Source organism: Lithobates pipiens, unplaced genomic scaffold, assembly GCF_037356315.1.
Source record: "Lithobates pipiens isolate NorthernLeopardFrog02 unplaced genomic scaffold, aLitPip1_a1.2 Scaffold_19, whole genome shotgun sequence".
Lineage (NCBI taxonomy): Eukaryota > Metazoa > Chordata > Amphibia > Anura > Ranidae > Lithobates > Lithobates pipiens.
This window is the reverse complement of record NW_027507764.1, coordinates 123,532,298-123,553,209: the sequence shown is the minus strand read 5'-3', so window position 1 is coordinate 123,553,209 and position 20,912 is coordinate 123,532,298. Positions and strand designations below refer to the sequence as shown.

General features: G+C 43.4%; 1 protein-coding gene across 3 annotated transcripts in view; it reads right to left on the bottom strand.

The window, feature by feature from the left end:
* Positions 1-16,408: 16,408 nt before the first annotated feature.
* The window catches only part of LOC143996262 (mitogen-activated protein kinase kinase kinase 3-like), a 251,446-nt gene continuing 246,942 nt past the window's right edge, over positions 16,409-20,912 (bottom strand). For all 3 annotated transcript variants that reach the window (XM_077491229.1, XM_077491228.1, XM_077491227.1), the window contains exons 16-17: positions 20,637-20,814; positions 16,409-20,067 (exon numbers count right to left, since the gene is read on the bottom strand). In XM_077491229.1, coding sequence (XP_077347355.1) covers positions 19,839-20,067; positions 20,637-20,814 — 407 coding nt within the window. In that variant the 3' untranslated portion in view covers positions 16,409-19,838. The remainder of the gene's footprint in view (positions 20,068-20,636; positions 20,815-20,912) is intronic.

The following is a 20,912-nucleotide window of genomic DNA, read 5'->3' as shown; positions in this document are numbered from 1 at the left end:
ATTATGGGCACAGACGGGGGGCACTTACTTTTACTTTGTTATTTTTCAGGATGGCACTGCGGGAGGCAGGTGGGCACTGGCAGGTGGCATGTGGTGCCTTTCATTGCTGGCCGTGATCGGGACTGATGTCCCGATCACGGCCGCCGGTGATCGGCTTTTTTTTTTTCTCCTCGCGCTGTCAGCGCGAGGAGGAATAATAGCCGATTACCGGCTCCGTTCTATCACATGATCAGCTGTCATTGGCTGACAGCTGATCACGTGATAAGGGGTCGGGATCGACCCCTTACACGGATCGGTGATCAGGCGAGTCTCACGGACTCGCCGATCACAGAGCGCGCCGCGCGCGCCCCTCAGGGGGCGCGCAGGCCGCTCGTAACCAGGACGACGTCAATAGACGTAGTCCTGGAAATCTAGGTCCGCGCTAATGCCGTCATTCGGCAATAGCGCGGTACCCAAGTGGTTAAAGGAGCCACGTCTTTGTTTATTAGAGTTGTATACTAAGCCTACTTGCTGATTTTCAAAACCAGGAGGAGGCTCCTTTAACAGAAATTGGCAGTTAGAGCACCAGTTTTAACTGTCACTTCATTTACATCTTACAAAGAAGGAGAGGCATTGGCCGTCTATAGGGGTAGAGGGTTCTGGATTTATTTTTACACTAAATAATATCCGAAAAGGAGCATTCTGATATAGCTTCTGGCTCTCTGGTGAGAGGCCCAGACAATTACCACCAAAAAGGACCCGCTTCATTCTGATGTAGCTTCTGGCTCTCTGGTGAGAGCCCCAGACAATTACCACCTAAAAGGAGTCGCTTCATCCTGATGTAGCTTCAAGATCTCAGGTGAGCGCCCCAGACCCGACTACAAAATGTAGCTACAAACTTAAAATATACCAGAGTTTACTGTCACTTCATTTACATCTTACAAAGAAGGACTTCTGGGCATAGATCGCCGCAGATTCTGCGGTGAACTACGACATGTCTGGCTCCTCCCCCCTGCTGTCTTCTGGGAGACACACAGGTCCCTGAAGACAGCAGGGACCATTCAGGATGCGCAGTAGGGAACCAGAAGTGAAGCCGAAAATCTTCACTTCTTGGTTCCCTCACCTGTGAGTTGATCCAAAGATCAGGTGTGGACATTGCAGGCTCCCTGCTACAGTATTGCAGCTGCTGACTTTTATTTTTTTTCCACAGGCGGAACTGCGCTTTAAGCCTCTTTAAGGCTCTTTTACTTTTAAGCATAATTGAATCACTTTAGTCAAAAATATTAAAGTGGTTCTAAAGCTTAAGGTTTTCTACCTTAAAGTGGAGGTCCACCCTAAAATAAAAAATTACATTAACATTCGCCAAAAAATATCTAAAAAAAATGTGAAAAAAATGCCTGTTGCTAGGCAGTCTTCCTAATCTGCCTCTTCCTATTCTGCAGCGCTGTTCCTTCACTTCCTCCTCTTTGGCGAGCTGCCCTGTTGTCTTCTGGGACCTGTATGTGTGTCCCAGAAAACAGGGCCATTCACAAAGCGCTGCGCGACTCGCGCATGCGCAGTAGGAAATGGGCAGTGACACTGCAAAGCTCCACTGCCTGTTTCCCTTAGTTACGACGGTGGCGCTGGCACCCAATACGATGGACGGATCGGCCTCGGGGGGGGGGCGACATCGCGGGCTCGCTGGACAGGTAAATGCCCTTATTAAAAGTCAGCAACTACAGTGTTTGTAGTTGCCGACTTAAAAAAAAAAAAAACGGCCGGACCTCCGCTTTAATGCATATTATGCTCTGCTGCAGGAGGAGAGAGCGGGGGGAGCTGTGCAAGCCGCAGCTCTATGTGTCTTATGGACGCATAGAACAGCAGCTTGGGAGCGAGCATGCAGCAAAAGGGGTTGTAAAGTCTCAAGGTAAGTATTTTAACGCATTCTATGCATTAAGCTGAAAAACTTTCTGTGCTGAAGCTTCCCCCCAGAGCCCCACTTTTACTTACCTGAACCCGTTTGTGCCAGCTCCAACCGCTGTCTTATGTCCTCATTGGATAGATTGATAGCAGCGGGAGCCATTGGCTCCCACTGCTGTCAATCAAATGCAGTGACACGGGAGCCGGAGGGGGGGCCCTGTTGTGTGCGTCAATGGAAGCATCAGGACTCAGGAGGGCACCCACACATGTGCCCCCATGGAATGCCTCTCTCTGTGGGTGCACTTGCTGAGAAGGAGTGCCACCCAGGCACCCCAGAAAAGAAGGATCGGGACCACTCTGTGCAAAATCCTTGCGCAAGTATGACATGTTTGCTATTTTTTTTTTAATTAACCTTAACAATCACTTTAACTGTCCCCAATCCATCTCCTGATAGAACAGAGCCTTGGGGACAGTCTGTACATGCTTAGTTTGGTGTGTATTGCTAATCACAGGTACTGAGACATTTTCCTGGTCCACAGCTGCAGAGATCAGCAAATGTCTTAGCCATTGTACACACGGTCGGATATTCCGATGGAAAATGTCCGATCGGACCGTGTTGTTGGATAATCTGACAGTGTGTGGACTCCATCGGACTGTTTCCGTCGGAATATCCGACGGACCAAGTTTGAGAGCTTGGCTATAAAATTTTCCGACAACATGATCTGATCGTGTCAGTTCCGATCGTATGTAGCCTAGTCCGACGGACAAGGTGCCACGCATGCTCACAGTAAAATTCTGTGATGGAAGCGCTGGGTCAGGTAAAACTCCCGCTCGTAATCGATATAGCACATTCGTCACGCTGCAATGTTAAAAAATCTTTAATGCAGCGCATTCTCTTTTTCTTTACAATGCTACAAGAATGAAGTTGTTTTGCTGCTCATATTCACACACACTTCTCCCAAACTTATTTCTTTATTCTTTTTACTCATTTCATCAATACAATATTTTAATTCGTCACATCTCCCCAATCTTTTTTTTTTTTTTTTTTATAATTTTGTGGTTGGTTTTTTCAATCAACATCTCCTTTTTTGACAGTTTGCTCATCTTTGCATTTTTTTGGTGTGTTTTGTGTGTCAACTTACCACAACACCATTATTATCTTTTTAATTTATTGTTTTCTTTTTTAATCTAGAGGAGGTTGTTTGGTGTTGGTGCCCCTTGTTATTCATTTGACTTTGTATTTTTGAAATGTACCTGCCTACTCACAAATAAACTGTCCTTTTTGAAGTAAAACACATACGCAAGTATTTCTTCAACCAAAAAAAACCTTTATTTAGGTGTCAGTAACAAATAAACAGGAAGGCAACGCTGGAGAAACTGGTCAATTTGGCAAAGCCTTTGGCCCCCAGGGCAGACATGAACTAATTTGAAAATGCAAAATTGGTGGCCTGAGGAGTACATATCTCAGGGAGAGCAGTCTGGTCCAGAAGTCCAAGAGATCAGGAAGAGCAGATGCCATCTATGTCCCCAGGCTGTGGTCCTATTAGAGGCTGCATCTTCTGTCAGACCAGACTGAACCCAGGCCATCACTCTCTGGTCTTCCTTGGGCACTTCACTCCAGTCTTCCTTCCAGGCTGTGGCTCGGCTCCTGTAGTTGTGGCAGGAGGAGGGCGACGGTCGACCTCCCGGCTGCCACTTGCCACAGCCTCCTCCCGGCTGAGGTCTTCCTGTGTATGAAAATGGGACATAGTTTTCGTTTTTTGGTCATCAATCACACAATTTTGTGCTCATGACTGTTGCAAATTGAATGTTACCAAATAGAACAGACTATCATTCTGAGCCCAGCATTATTCATTCTTGTCCCAATCATTTTTGGTCACTGCTGTCTATTGAGATGTAAACCACTTTGTTAAATCATAACTTACTGATCAATAATAACATCTAGTTAACATCATTAAATGTACGACAAGAAATATGTTCAACAATGCTATACCTGTCTCAAGCTGGGCCCCTCCACATGTTGCTGCCTGGAAGGCCCAGGTTGGACATCGGAAGCCTCAGCTGGGGGTGAAGGAAGCCTTGAAGGAAGACTGTAGAGTGGTGGCCTGGGTTCCTCCTGGTCTGCCAGAAAATGCAGCCTCTCGTAGTACAACATCCTGGACAAATAAATGGCATCTGGATCTCCTGATCTCAGGGAATTCTGGTGCTTCTTGCGCTCCCTGAGATATATACTCCTCAGGGCACCAATTTTGCCCTTCACATAGGTCATGTCTGCCGTAGGGACCATAATCTTCACCAAAGATAGCAGTTTCTCCAGTGCTGCTTTGTGCCTCTTTCTTAGGTCCTTATAAAAGGGGTTGTTCTTCTGCCACAGGCAGGGCAGCTTCCTGAGCAGATCATTGAATAGCCCCATAAAATTTGATTCCTTGAAGGGATCCACCTTGTCTGCAAGACACAACACAAGACAAACCCTAATAATAATGCCATGCTAAACTCTCCTAATCTTGTCCCAACATAGGCCTATATAGAAGCAGTATAGGCTAGTGATGTACCAAGTTAAAAATTGTTCCTTCGTTTGCACGATCGGCATGTCAGCTCCTCACTCTGCTCACAGATCGTACGTACGACACACGCGTGTTGTGTTTTATATACAGTGCGCATGCGTGAAACTCCGCCCGCCCCTGACGTTCTTTCTGGACTATTTCCTGCCCCTTCTCTTTTGGCGCAGTGGGGAGAGCACATGGCGGAGACACAGCAGGTGCGCACTAATAGTTCCACTAACGAAGAGGAGGGCGAGGAAAGGCCGGAGCCTGAAACGTCCCGATCCTGGAGGAGAAGATTTAAGGCCTCAAATATGTATTTTGGAGAGATGTTGGAGATGGTGGACATATTGAAGAGGAACGACTGTGATGGGAAGTATGGACCTTACCCAAACCCAAATATCAGAAAGGCCAAGATCATGACTAAAGTTGTGAAGAGTCTTCAGAAGAATTTTGGGGTACGACGATCCAAGGATCAACTGAGAAAACGCTGGTCAGACCTGAAACTGAGGGAGCACGATCAGTACAGAAGGATCAAGCAAGTTCTTCAAAAAAGTAAGTAGTTGTCGTGTGTTCATATTATTATTACTGCTTGCATACTGCTCCATGTGCTTTGATTTAATGTTGTACAGCTTAAAATTGCCACTTTCATGTTCATGGGTTCAATCGTTCGTACTAAACATCGTTCGTTAGCCCACTCCAAAAACAATGTTTTGCCAAATTGCACTTGACTACATTTGTTCACACTACAGGTAAGTATTGCAGCTTTCGAAAGTGTCAAAAATAATGTTTTCACCTTTGAACTCTGCCAAAAAAACACAATTGTACGACACTTCCAAGCAATGTTTCATATTCCTATTTCTGCCCTCTGTATGCTAAGTATTCCCTTTTTACATTCTCATAGGGGAGAGAAGACTCTGGATGTCTGAAGACACCAGGGACCCCACACCTCCCAAAGAAGGGGAAATACCAACACCAGAAGCAGAGGAGGAGGAGGAAGGAGAGATTGTTGAAGTTTGCCAAATTGTCACCACAACAGCTGAGTGTCGGAGACCACAGCTTCTGGTAAGTAAATTTGGAAGATGCACACAGTGTGTCAACATGTACTATCTCCCATCACGGGGGATCAATGTGGGTGCAACCCCTTCCTTGCTACTAAAGTGGCTGAGATGAAGGGGTTGCACCCCCAAAACATGTACATTGATACCCCATGATGGGAGATAGCACATGTTAACATTAGGCATGGGATCAGGAGGAAACGGGCCACTTTTTTATTCTCAATTTGTGTGCATTTTCCAAATTTGGCTTTTCCAGGGGTGACACCACATCTGATGAAGGCAATATCAGCGCAGTTTGTACATACTTGTGTCTGATATTGTCTTCACTTTTCAAAGTTGAACTTTGTAAGTTCCTGTGTACTGTATGTTATGGTTTGATACATGCCTGTTTACACAAAAACGCCAAGTTATAAAAATGTTACCCAAAATAATGTTTTCTATACACCAAATATATTTGGTTTGTTGAAAAACCCTTTTCTAAACGCACATGTGAATGTGCTTTGAGTAAAAAGTTAAATTATTAACAATGTATGGCTTCCTTTTTCAATGCGCAAAAGCAGTATTTGTAGTAAAGTTGTTGTTTTCTGTGGCAATGGGTGTTATTTACTAAAGGCAAATCCACTTTGCACTCCAAGTGCAGTTTCAGGTGCACTTTTGCAGTGCACTTGTAGTGCATAGTGGATGTGCCTTTAGTAAATAACACCCACAGGGATGTTTACATTTCCCCAATCACGCCATTTTCATGACACCACATATTTCTGCCATGGTGCTGAAAATGAGCAATATTTTTGTCAGTAATGCACTACGTACATTATCAACAAAAACAAGGTGTGTGTGTAGCAGACCCACAACATAATAAGATTATCTGAAGAAGAGACTGTCACCTCATCTTGCTCAGAACTTGGGTTTGCACTGTTGTTAAAAAAGGCCCAAAAAAAATGCAAAAATACCTATGAGACATCTAAAACAAAGCCAAGCAGTAAATGAAAACAAAGATTATTGAAGTTTCAAAGAAAAATGTATTAAAATAATGCCTCTCAGACATTGTCTGGCATATCATTGGCCCCCCTACCCACAAAGTACTCCATGTATTGGTTTCTGACCTCGTGGGCGCTTTGGGGGGGCAAGCCAGGACGAGCAGCTTCAAGGGCCGTGAGGTTGACATTTTCCGGCAAGTCTGCATCTGGGCCAACTGAGACCACATAGTTTGATGAATGTTTTTTCAAAAAACTGTGCAGAACACAGCAGGCAAGCACAATGTAATTTAGTTTATATTCCGCCATGTGTATTGGCGTCAAAAATAGGTGGAACCGGCTGGCCATTATTCCGAAAGTGTTCTCCACGACTCTTCTGGCTCTGGCCAGTCGCACATTAAAGATCCTCTGATCTGGGGTGAGGGTAAGGCCACATCAGGTGGTTTGCCAGAGCAAACGCCTCATCCGCGACGAAAATGAATGGGAGTTCTTCTACATTCTCCTCTGGAGGTGGCAAGCCCAGACTGCCACTCTGGAGACGCCAGTAGAATTCCGTCCATGTGAACACTCCACCATCTGACATCCGGCCATTTTGCCCCACGTCCACATAAAGGAAGTCATAGGTCGCTGACACCACCACCAACATCACGATACTATTAAACCTCTTGTAATAATAATAGTACGACCCCGAGTTGGGGGGTAGGACGATGCGGACGTGTTTCCCATCAATTGCACCTCCACAATTGGGAAAGTCCCAACGGCTGGCAAAGTGTGAGGCCACAGTCTGCCATTCCTGTGGCGTTGAAGGAAACTGTGGAGTGAAACAAGAAAAAAAAATACAAATTTTGCATATCAACATTGCAAGCAGATTAGACACAAACATTTTTGGACAATATCAGTATAACATTTTGGGAAATGAGTATTTAAAGCCTAAAGTATAAGGTCCCCTTATCAGATTCATCACCCCCCCATACCCCCATCTGATGGGCCATTGCAAAAAATGAGGGGGGGGGGTATTTTGGACAGGTAACCCTCTCCACTTCATTGAGAGCTGAATGCATAAATAATGTGTGATACTTTGGCCAGCCCCTCCTTACTTACACTATTGGCAGCCCACTGGACAGGTAAGAAGTGTCATAATACAAAAAAAAGGAACAAATGGAAGCACATTTTGACATTCTGCTATTACCTATCAAGATAATAATAGGAGAAAAAAAACTTAAAACTGTAGCATTTGAAAGCATTTGAAAGTATTGAGGCAGGCCCTTTAGGCAAATATGCATGAAGGACAAAAAATGAACTTGAAAAGCTTCCAGCATGCATGAGGACAAAGGGGCACAGCATATCAATTAGAGCATATTGCAATCATGGTAATTAGGGAATGAGAAAAGAAATCCAATACATTAGCAATCATTAAATACATAGAGTGTGATGTTAAAGGAGAAAACTTACCTTCATATAGTCCTTCTGCAGGACCTGAATTATGGCAGAACAGGTCTCTGGAATAATGATTCCCAGAGCCTGGGGGGAGATGCCTGTCGAGAAGTTGAGGTCCTGAAGACTTCTCCCTGTCGCCAAGTAGTGCAACATGGCGATGAGCCTCTGCTCCGGAGTGATGGCTTGCCGCATGCAGGTATCCTGCCTGCTGATATAAGGGGACAGCAAAGCAAGCAGACGGTGAAAAACGGGATCCGTCACCCGGAGATAATTCCTGAAATCATCAGGATTATTCTCCCGGATCTCACGAAGCAAAGGCATGTGCGTGAACTGGTCACGCTGGCGCAACCAATTCTTGGTCCACAAACTCCTCCTCGTCCTGTTCATGGACCAGGCTTGTGTCAAAGCTAAAAGCCCAACACCAAGCCCCTGCACAGCACAAACTCTACGACGAGTACGTACGCGAAACATGGCTTGAAAACGGTCGGCTGGTCAGAACGGACAACAGAAAGCACCGATAAACAGCAATGCCTGAAAGAACGACCAAACCAGAAACAAGCAGACAATAAGCAATGAAAATCAAAGCGTACTATACCAAGATATAGTCCACAATGAGCAACAAATGCTAACTGACTACACGCACTGATAAGCAGATACGCACCGACAAGCACAAACGGAAGAGCAGTAACAAACTGAAGCACAACACAAATCTGAAAAGCGCGAATCGTCTCTAACCAAACTTCTACTAACACGCGATAAACACAAGATCAACAGAAGGAGCCCAAAGGGTGCCGGACGTGGTGCTGAACTTCCCTTTTCTAGTCCCGTCGTACGCGGCTTACGTCACCGCTTTCTTGCCAACCGGAAATTCCAACAACTTAGTCCGACCGTGTGTATGCAACACCACTTCCGGACTAAATTAGCTGCGAACACGCCCGAGCTCATCCTTAATTGCTAAAGAGGTTTTTTTTCTTGAGAGGGTGCATGTGATAAGCACAGGGCCAATCGCACTGTCCAGATAGAGGGTCAGGGTTCCTGCAGCCTCATAGAACAATCGAGGGAGAATGAAAACTGCTCCTATAAGCTTTAACCAGGCACTGATAGAAGTCACAAGACTGCTAAATACTGCTGATGAGAAAAGGTATTAGGCAGCTTATATTTACTGAAACAATTGCATTTCTGTGTACTGTGGGAGCCCAGATATAGTGAATGCAACAGTCTGGTACACACGATGAGAATAATGATTCACAAATGATTGACTGTTTGTTTTTTTGAATTGCGTTTGATGGGCACAGTGGCTGCGTTTGATGGGCACATTGGCTGCGTTTGATGGGCACAATGGCTGCGTTTGTTGGGCACAATGGCTGCGTTTGATGGGCACAGTGATGGTAATTGATGGGCACAGTAGCTGTATTTGATGGCACAGTGGCTGCAATTGATGATTTTTTTTCTCAGTTTGTTTGCACCACCCCCAAAAATTTTGAGCACCTGCCGCCACTGGTACTAATAATCAGAAGGGATGATCAGATTATTCTACAATCGCTCTGAAAGCAGTATTAGTCGTCTGATTTTTTCATTGTGTGTAGCAGGCATTAGGTTTGTTTGGACCCTGGTGATGAAGGGGTTAAAGCATACGTACTAAACGTTTTGTTATATATCTGACTTCCCTGATTTTGGAACTTCCTGCAAACCTGGAAATAATTCTGCAGACTTCAGAGATTACACAGTAAGTAGCAGAAGCACTACAAGTGACAGCAGAGCACGCTTGTAGGGTAGAGCCCACCACACAGGCAGCACAGAGGGAGATCATACTTGATCTATGCTCACTCTCTCACGATCTCTTTCCTCAACGTAATGTCACAAATCCCATCCAACTACTAGACTAGTCCAGTGATGGCGAACCTTGGCACCCCAGATGTTTTGGAACTACATTTCCCATGATGCTCAACTACACTGCAGAATGCATGAGCATCATGGGAAATGTAGTTCCAAAACATCTGGGGTGCCAAGGTTCGCCATCACTGGACTAGTCCATGCTTCTAATCCTGGTGTTCTGACTAGAAAGGCCCCCCCATAGGATAGTGTCCGCCCCATACTACTCAGGTGCAGCACTTGCGTAGTAGGGAGGACAAGGAGACGCTGAAAGTCTCTGAAGTTGAACAGCTCACCATCAGCTGTACACGGCGCCTGCGCACTTAAAGCGGAGAGCCACCCAAAAATGGAACTTCCACTTTTGGCACTCCTTGCCCCTTTACATGCCACATTTGGAATGTAATTTTTTTGGGGGGGGAGTGGGGGCTTCGTTAGGAGGGGGACTTCCTGTCCCACTTCCTCCTTCCACCCAGGGACCACCAAGGCGACTCCTCCTTAGGCAGCCCTTACCTCTAGGCGGTCTCCTGGGACACGTGACAGGTCCCAGGAGATCGCCTATCCACTCAGGGAGCGCAGCGCGATTCACGCATGTGCCGTGCATGCCCGGCCATGAAGCCGAAAGCTGCCACAGCCGGGTGCACAGAGTGGCAATGGAGGCGCTGGTGGAGAGGAGGGGGAGAGGAGCGACACCCCATTTGGCCGCATCGCTGGACCGTGGAACAGGTAAGTGTCTGTTTATTAAAAGTCAGCAACTTCGCTCACCACGCTTCAGGCTCGGCCTCGCTTCGCTATGCATATTTTTATTCTAACTCTATGTCCAGTTGGATCGTGGGGCTTGAACCTAGACTCAGGGCAGAATAAGTGCACAGGCGCCGCATAGAGCTGACGATCAGCTGTTCATTTTCTGAGACTTTTGGTATCTCCTGTGTCCTCCGTACTGCGCAAATGCAGTATAGGGTGGGCACTATCTGATGGGGGACAGTATTTGACAAGATAGATTTGACATGCGTTAGAGGTAAAGTGCTGCTAGTTTTAGCAGCACATTTCGCCCCCACTAACAGGGCGCTTTTAACCCCCGCTAACAGCCGAAGAAAAGGTTAAAAGCGCCCATGATGCGGCGGGGCTGACGCAAGTGCTGAAATGCTTTGCAGGCGCTTCGGCAGTGCTGGGCAGGGCATTTTGGGAGCGGTGTATACATTGCTCCCAAACCGCCCCAATGATGCTGCTTGCAGAACATTTTTTCCTGTCCCACAAGCGCACCACCCTAGTGTGAAAACACTCAGGCTTTCACACTGGGGAGGCATGAGAGGTGCTTTAGAGGCTCTATTTTTAGCGCTAAAACGCCTTAGCGTGAAAGGGGTCTAAACAAAAGATACAAATAATTGCGCGGTCATGCAAACCCCAAACTCACTCATCCATGTCTTTATGGATCTTGCTTTGTGTACTGGTGCGCAGTCCCTTTGGAACAGGAAGGGGCCGTTCCCAAACTGTTCCCACAAAGTTGGGAGCATAAAATTGTCGTAAATGTCTTGGTATGCTGATGCCTTAAGAGTTCCCTTCACTGGAACTAAGGGACCAAGCCCAACCCCTGAAAAACAACCCCACACCATTATCCCCCTTTACCAAATGATTTGGCCCAGTGCACAACGCAAGGTCCATAAAGACACAGATGAGCGAGTTTGGGGTGGAGGATCTTGACTGGCCTGCCCCAAACCAATAGAACACCTTTTGGAATGAATTAGAGCGGAGACTTGCAGTGGTGGGGGTTTTGCCCTGCCAGGGTATTAGGCAGTTAGGAAGTTGTTGTTTTTTGTGTTTTCTCTCTCTCTCTCTCTCTCTTTTTTTTTATATAAACACTTTAACCAGAGCAATATAATGTTAATATTGTACTACTCTGGGCAAGTGATCAGTATTTATTTTATTTTTTTACACATTATGTTTGCATATACCAGTGCATTACATTGCTATATGCAAGCATTTTACTGAATAAAATCAATTCATTCAGTTTCTTTTGTTGTGATTAGCTGTGTTCAGTCAGAGCTAATCACATGATACAGATGGGCTATGATTGGCCCAGTCTGTACCAGGTAATCGCACTGACAGCTAGCAACCCAATTGTATACAGTGGATGGCTTGAAATTATAACTATAATTTTATACAACTGTCACGTGACCTGCTGTGATTGGTTACAGCGGTCACATGGTACAGGCATCAGCCGGTGACAGATCACGCCGCTGCGCAGGACACGATCCAGGAGGACGTTATATGATGTCTTCACGGATAAACAAGAGATTTCCACTAGCAATTTTATGCTATAGGCCAGGCGGAAACTGGTTAAAGTCTTGAGTGTTTTTGTTTAAAAATAACAAACATGTTATACTTACCTGCTCTGTGTAGTGGCTTTGTACAGAGCAGCCCAGATCCTCCTATTCTCGAATCCCTCGGCAGTGCTCTTGGCTCCTCCCTCCTGCTGAGTGCCCCCACAGCAAGCAGCTTGCTATGGGGGCACCCAAGCAGGCTAGCTCCTGAGCCTCTACCCTGTGTCCATTCAGACATGGAGCCTCGCTGCATGTCAGCAGAGGCAAATAAATGGCAATGCACTGATCTGCAACAAAGTTTTTTATAATCCTTGCCATGTACATAGATCACCCAGAGGGGAATGTTTTTTTCTCAACAAAAGTGGAGTTACGCTTTAAGCATAGCTTTACCATTAATTCATATGATACCATTAATCCATATACTAGATAAGAAGAGTTTGTTTAAGGTGGAAATCATTATAATATACCTTCACATTATCTATGTGACCTATACCAGTAGAATTTTTATCTTTCCTAGAAATATAAAAGAAAAATCATAACGTATATGGTAATTTTACAATATCATAACCCAACACATTACACAGAAAATCCAATTGTTTTGGTATTCTCAAATTTAAATTTATTTAAAAAAAATCTTGATTACAAAGGATAAAAATATATAAACAATAATTGACATTTAAAAATGCAAAATTGAGATCTCTGGATTTACAATAGAATATTTAGGACTCGTCCTAATATTAGGAACAAGCTTCTGTTTGTACAGGCATATGTGTCTACAGCTCAGCTATATACAAGGCAAGTCATCTTTGGTCTGTAGCAAGTTATATTCTGCCCTTTCATTATTTTGCTGTTACTCCTATCAAACTGCGGTGATCTACTGCCTTGTGAAATGAAAGATCACAGAAATAAATCTGCTTGACTTAATGCCAGCCATGCATGTGTCGAATTCTGAACGATTTTTCATTCAAAAATAGCACCTTTGAATAATAGTTCTATTTGTGACCATTAAGCCCCATACACAGTATCAGATTTTCTGTTGACTTTTTCCTTCAGATTTACCAAAAGCATGTAGTTGAAGGGCCTGCCTGATTGCATACAAATTGAAATTCCTAAGGTTTGACCTCATATTATATGGTTTTGGTAAATCTGAAGGAAAAACTCAGCAGAAAAACTGATAGTGTGTATGGGGCTTTAGTGGCGCTGCAGCAACGGACAATTTTTGTGTGGCCATCGAATTTCAGTGATCGGCATGTTGGAAATTTTTGGAAAAATTAACAAATTTATAATCATGATGGGAGAATCGTGCAAGAAATATTAATATAAGAAATATAATATAAGAAATGCACATGAGCTGTGACCTGGAAAAGAAAAGAAGATTCCCAGCCATGAATTTTCTTTTACATAACAACATGAGGTTACATTGAAGGCTTGGTTGGTTGAATTTCAAACTCAATGGCACCATCGAATCACAAAATACACACATTTTTGATCGTCAAATCGTTCCGAATTCGACCCATGTATGACCTGCATAAGACCACATCTAAGAGATCCGAAGTTTCTGTATCTAAACACGAAGGGGTGCGATGATTGTTCTGAATATGTTTTTTCCATTTTTTTTTATCACAGCTGTCCCAGAATTCCATGAGCCACATGCAGCCCACTAAGCCCCTGTACACACAGTAGGAGATTCCGACAACCAAATCCGACGGATCTTGTCCAAAACTGTTGCATACACACGGTCGGACAAAGTTGTCGGAAAATCCGATCGTTCGGAACGTGATGACGTAATTTCGTTACGATGGGACTACGTTCAGGCTAGTAGCCAATAGCTTTGATGTAGGAATTTGATCTAAGCATGCGTGGCACTTTGTCCGATCGGAATTCTCTACACATGATCGGAGTATGTCCGATCGGAGCATTTTGGCGGAAAATATTTCCGGCAAGTTGGAAAATTTGGTCCGACGGATATTCCGATGGAAACAGTCCGATGCAGACCACACACAGTCGGAATATCCGACAAAACGCTCCGATCGGACACATTCCATCGGAATCTCCGATCGTGTGTACAAGGCCTAAGACTTTTTTTGGTAGCAATTACTCCTAATTCAAGGTAGTTTATATGGCAAAAACAAAATACAGGTTTAGGGTCTACTACTATCTGGAAGGCCTTAACCCTTAGATGCTCTGATCAGGTCATTTTAGACCCTACACTGAAAAGCAGATTTAATATAAAGGAAACCTGTGGTAAAGCCAAATCACACTTTTGTATGTGGTAATATGCATTAGGGTGCTATTTATTTTTAATGGCACACCAAGTCACTGCAGCTCAGATGTGCAAGCATTGCAATGAACCCCACCAGATAATAATGTACTACCAGAAGATTTATTTTTTATTTTTTTGTCCATTCTTGTATGTTGGCAACCCATTCAAAATGAATGCCCTAAAGGTGGCCATGAGTTAATCAAATCTTGGCTGGCTCAGCAGGGACTGGCCGAGATTCAATCCATCTATGGGCAGGCTGATTGTACCGAAGTCGATCCATCGATCATCGCATGCAATTATTCGCAGCACCTATAGCTGCTAGCAGTATTCATTGTGTTCTCCTGGAAGGGATGGCTCTTGGCCATCCTCCTGCCAGGAGAACACAATGGCAGTGCGGGAGGGATTCCACAATCAACACGATTTGTGTTGATGGGGGAATCTAGCGATGTTCTTTCCTGCAACCATGAAAATCACATAATCTATGGCCTACTTATCACTATGCACAATAATAAGTGACACAATGTACATTAGAGGCAGTGCCTTAATACAAAATGCATGATTGGGCCATGTAGGCTGGTACCTCTGACTTCTCCCTGAAGCAAGTTTTCAGATCAGGTATTTTGATTCCAATCTGACTTAACTTTCTGCATGCTAGTTTTAGTTACCAAGTCAGAATTATTCTGCATCATAAGGTTCCACGTATCTATACAGAGTCTGGATGCTCTTTCACCAGGCCCAAACACTATCAGGAGTGAAGCAGGGGCATGCCAAACTTTATGCAAATATTACTTTACTGAAAGTCAATATTTCCATAGGGACCTTTGCAGGCACCCGCAGCACAGTGAACTGGAGAACAGCATGCATGAAAGTGTCACCTGGCTCCTTAAAGGGGAGCTCCAGGCTCCTTAAGAAAAAATAATGTAGTTGCTGACTTTTAATATTAGGGAACTTGCCTGTCCAGGAATCCAGCAGTGTCTTCACCCGAGCCAATTTTTAAATCGGCTGTTGGGTGCTGCCACCACCATCTCGGCTAAGGGAAATTGGCACTGAAGCCTTGGAGCTTCACAGCCTGATACCTACTGCTCATGCGTGCTGCGTGAATGACCCTGAGGCAGAAGGAGGAGGGGGGCTGAACTTCTGGCTGAGTTTGCTGCAGCAAGCTCAGCTGTAAGTGGGAGAAGGTACCTGTCAATACCAGGTACCCGCTCCCCTCTGAAATAGGGCTTTCCCCAAGGCAGCCAGTTTCTCCATGAGAAATAAAACATGTATTCTTCTGATAGGCTGCTAGTGACTAGAACTCCAAATCCTTTGCTCAATTTTCCTATAACAGATTCAATGTATACACATAATTTACAGAACTTTTAGAGAAAAGCAGCAATTTTCCACTTGTCGTTACACATTTTGTAACTCTTTGGATAACACTTTTGTATAAAGGATGTCATAGCTGTAGTTAGAACATATAAGCATCAATTTTATTGTAAGTAATTTAATAACATTTTGCTAAAAGTGATTCTTAAAGAACGCCACCTACATCAAATGGATCTTTTTAAGGTGTAATGGGGCAACCCCCTGTGCCTATGACTTTTCAGGACCCTGGTGGGGAGATTTCCCCACTCTGGAGCAGTAGAGATAGGCTACAGTTGAGGCCTCTTCATTGCGGTCATCAGCCTAAGTGAATTCCTATTCACTCTTTTAATGCTGTTAAAATGAACTAAAATGATTATGGAAATAACGTTGTGTGAGAAAAAAAGGTGTGCGTCTGTTTTGTGCTACCATTGTCACTGGCCTTAGTTGGTGCTAATAGAAAACAATTGCTGCACGACTCGCCCTCTAGTGGACTGTCAGAATATACAGAGCTAATTTAGGCTACTGACAATGGTAGTTGAAGCAAGGTACGCACTTTCTTCTCCCTCACATTGTTATTTCCACATTTTGTTTAATTTTAACCATACACAGCAAAAATTATTGCAAAACAAATTAAATTCACAGAGGCTGGTTACAATTAAGCTTTTTCTCCAATCCTACAATGAGGGGAAGTGCAAAAATAAAGTACAAGCAACCAAAAACATTATCACATAATACATTACTCCTATTTTTATTATCAAAAGAGACAAAGGCGAAATACAAGTCAGTTTGGTCAGTGGTGTATACAAAATTGTCTTTCATATTCAGGGACTCACTCAAATATTAATCCCAGTCTGAGTTCATTGACCCCACTCTTAATCCAAAAGAACATATACAGAATGTATTTGGGTCATTTATGAAAGTAATTATTAATGAAAAATGTGGCATTGCCCATAGCAACCCCAATGACATCAACAATACAGTTTTCTTGTAGCTTCCATAAACTTTCATTTTAAGAGGTGAACCAACCATAAGGCTTATTCATAGCTGAAATATGAACTGTATAAAAGGCCTGAAAAGTATTGGCAACCCCTGCTTTGTTGTGCTCTTGCTTGGCATGAATGGGACTCCATTTTTTATTGTATGTAATTCTGTGTGCCTGTCGTTTAGACTATGTCTGTAAATCACCACACTGCTTACACTTACTAGGAGGCTATTCCTTTCTATTAGCACATCCAAGTCCCCCATCACTTCCTATCACCCTATCAGAACGGCCTTTGCTTAGAGGTTTATTCTTTTTTTTGCAGAAATAAAAATGTGTCCTGTATTCAATATCACATTTCACAAAAGGCACAAACTAAACAGGAAGTTCAGGTTCAAAAGTGCCGCAAGCCTTGCCATGACGGCAACCCACATACAATGCTGCCCTCACCTGAATTAAGATGCTAGTGTGAACAAGCTCCATGCCTTGCTTCATGTCATTATGTTCTCAGAAACTGCTGTTGGATTGTGCTTTCTTCTTTATATTCACAACAACCTTTTAACTATATGCGACAAACAAAATAAACAAAAGATGCGTTTTGAACTATAGCGAGTCTTGTGATTCCCCTGAATATCCACTTTTCTTTCACTTTCTCTACAGTTTTATTGCTGAATTTAACTATAGATGTTCTGTAGGGGCCAAAATAGAAACTAATGATCAGTTTGTAAATGTTGAGGCTTGGTGCTTCTCCCCATAACTCTGCTCCCATTATTATGGTGCCCACAACATCTTACTGAAACGCGTCAGTTCGTTTGTCCCATTTTGTTGCTGTGGCTTGTATCTGTTGGACTTTTTACAAATAAAGGCTGTATTCTGGAGTGCAGCTATCCAGAACTTCCTTTTTGCCTTATGTTTCCAAAAACAAACCAATACGTGAGCTCTGAAACAGGTAGATCGATTAGAGAAAACGAACAGATAATTATAGGGAAATGTTCCTGCTACAACATGATGCACATAACAATACACATATCCAATCTGCACTAATCTTCTGCATGGTCAGTGGTCAATGGTAGAATATGGTTCACCCTTATTTGGCATATTTTAGATATTAAAATAGAAGGAAAATTATCAGGTACAATTTCCTCCATTATGTTGGTCTTTGGCAATAGTCTAATAATATATATGCTATTTTTTTCTCTAGTGCTTTCTATTCCATTTTCGTTTAAAATATAATGTGTGTATTTTTTCTTAATTTCGCTCTTTAGGAAATTAATTTTTGCTGTTGGTTCACTGTATAAATAAATTACTTTTTCCATTTGAAGGCACTGTGCTGGTGTTATGGCATTGGTCCATAAAAGGGAAATGTGTGAAAAAAAGACAGCGGGGTTATTTACTAAAACTGGAGAGTGCAAAATCAGCTTCCGAGTTTTATTGTCAAAGCTTAACTGAACAAATTGAAGTTAGAAGCTGATTGGCTGCCATGCACAGCTGCACCAGATTCTGAGAACTCCAGTTTTAGTAAATCTCCCCCAACAGCCTAAGCCCTTGTACACACGGTCGGAGATTCCGACAAACAAATCCGTCTGAGTTATTCCGACGGATTAATTCCGGAAGAGGTCCGGAAGTGATGTTGCATACACACAGTCGGACCAAGTTGTCGGAAAATCCGATTGTACATAACGTGATGACATTATTTCGTTACGACGGGACTACATTCAAGGTTGGTAGCCAATAGTTTTGGTCTAGGAATTTGATCTGAGCATGCGTGGCACTTTGTCCGTCGGGGTAGGCTACACATGATTGGAGTATGTCCGATCGGAGCATTTTGTCGGAAAATGTTACCGGCAAGTTGGAAAAGTTGGTCCGTCGGATATTCCAATGGAAACAGTCCGATGCAGACCACACACAGTCGGAATATCCGACAAAACAGTCCGATAGGAAAGATTCCGATGAAGTCTCCGACCGTGTGTACAAGGGCTTACAGTTATAAAGGAAGAATGGGGCTTTTGAAAAGTGTGCTAACAAGAACATTGTAGACTATTGTAGCCACTGTGCCTGATTTACAATTAATAACACTGGTGATTAATTTCAGATAATCTATACGATATACTAGATATAGCATGGACTAGAGTGGCCAATATTCCCCAGAATAATAGACCTTCAAATCCCGTTCTCTTTATAAATGTTTAAAGCTGTCAATACACAATATGACTGTTTAGGAATGATCCTGCCTTTTTCTTAAACCAAACTGCAAGCCTGTTGACACTAGTATTGTGGTACCCTCTGGATCACCAGAAACCAATGGGCCCATGTATGAAGGTGCTTAGTCTTTTGACCTAGACTTTCACTGGAAGCCACTTCTGACCCATGCTGACATGAAGTGTTGTTAGATAAATCCTTTATGTGTACATAGTAGATTAGCACATTTTTGCAAACTTTACATTTTGCCAGCTTCATTAACCTGCCAGCCAAGGAAGCCCCATTCCCTTTTTCTCAGATGTGTGATGTCATGTGCAAGTGTGGATCCCACCAAGACAAACACAGGATTGCTAAGTTCTGAAAAGCAGGGTGTGAGGAGCTGAAGTTACATTAGTGAACAGAACTCTGAGAGCTGATTGGAGGGAAGAGACACACCCCCCTTCACACAGGAACAGAGCTGATGCTGTCATTCAGCTGTCGATCCCTCCCATGTCACCATTTTTCTCTTGGTGTCAGGAAAACTTGTCAGAAGTGACTCATGCTGATAGCAGAGGACCAAAGCAGCAGACAGAAATGACACTTAGTGCTCTGGATTGAGACAAGTACACATTATAGAGGGATATGCTTTGTTCATATTTCATGTCTGAGGTTTACAACCACTTTAAGATCTGCCTTGAGTTTAGTGTTTCATGAAACAAAAGGTCCAATATAATTCCAAATAAAAAAATTTATGGGAAAGATACATTCTTTGACCTCTGACCGTCCTCCAGTACTATAGTACTTGATACATTTGTATGACTTGTGGCAGTGTGTTGATGGGATGTGTCCTTCCAGCAGTGTCTATTATATCCCAGGGATGTCCAAAGACTCTGTGGCCTCTTGATGAACACAAGCAGCAGGAAGTTGCAATGTCTTTATGGATTCCATTTTTTTGCACTGTATAATCCTTCATTTGTTTACACTGACAAAAAAATTAAATACTATGACTAACAAAAGGATGCCTTAAAAGTTCCTCCGCTGTGGGCCTCCTTTTCTCTTCCACAAATATTACTTTCATGAAATCTCTACAGGAATCTGAAACATTGTCCGGCAGTCTGGGCTTTGTTGGCTGGGTAGCTATTTTGAAAATGGCAGCCATGGCTTCGTATTCCGCCCATGGTGGTTTCTCGGTCAGCATTTCCACAACCGTGCATGCCACACTCCTTTAGGGCAAACAGGGAAAAAAGAACAGGGTTACAAATCGAAAATCACTCCTCCTGAACATCAAACTTTTTTTCTTATTTAGCTTAAGGCCTCTTTTATACGATCTGTACGTTTTTCAGGCGGATCCGATCGGGCCACCCATTGACTTCTATGGGGAGGTGGATGTCAGCGGATGTGTCCGCTGACACCCGCCTGGCATACGATTCACAAGATCCACTGAAAACAGACATATGCCAATACGGGTTGGCTCGGATCAGATGGGATTGGATGAAAACGGACAGACAGATCCAAATTCATGCAGGATGGTTTATGTGCTTCATTAACACCCTTTATATCATTATCTACAGCGGTCTGTATTTTTTGGCATAGTTAACATGGTTTTATTTTGTTATAAATACTGTTTTGGAAGGTTTAGTATTTTAGGAAAGGATACATTCATTTGTTTTCTCAGGTTTCATTTTTGTATTGCTGATTCTAAGTCATGCTGACAGGTTATTGCCTTGGCTATTCATATGTATTCACATTTATTCAGTTCATCTGTCACTAGGAATTATTCTGGAATACCTACCACACATCCGCTTTCCTCCCATATCCTTCTCCACTGATCACCTCTGGACTCATCCAGTACGGGGTCCCTGTCACCGATTTAATTCCGGTCCCAGACATACAGATCGTTTGGATGCGTTTGCTGGCCCCAAAGTCACCAAGTTTTACATTCCCAGCTGAATCTCTTAAAATATTGGCACCTGCACATAATGGATAAAACATCTGTAATATCAAGTGTTCACAAGAGAATCCTGTCTCCCTTGCCATTGTTATAAATGAGTACAGGCTTTGTAAATCC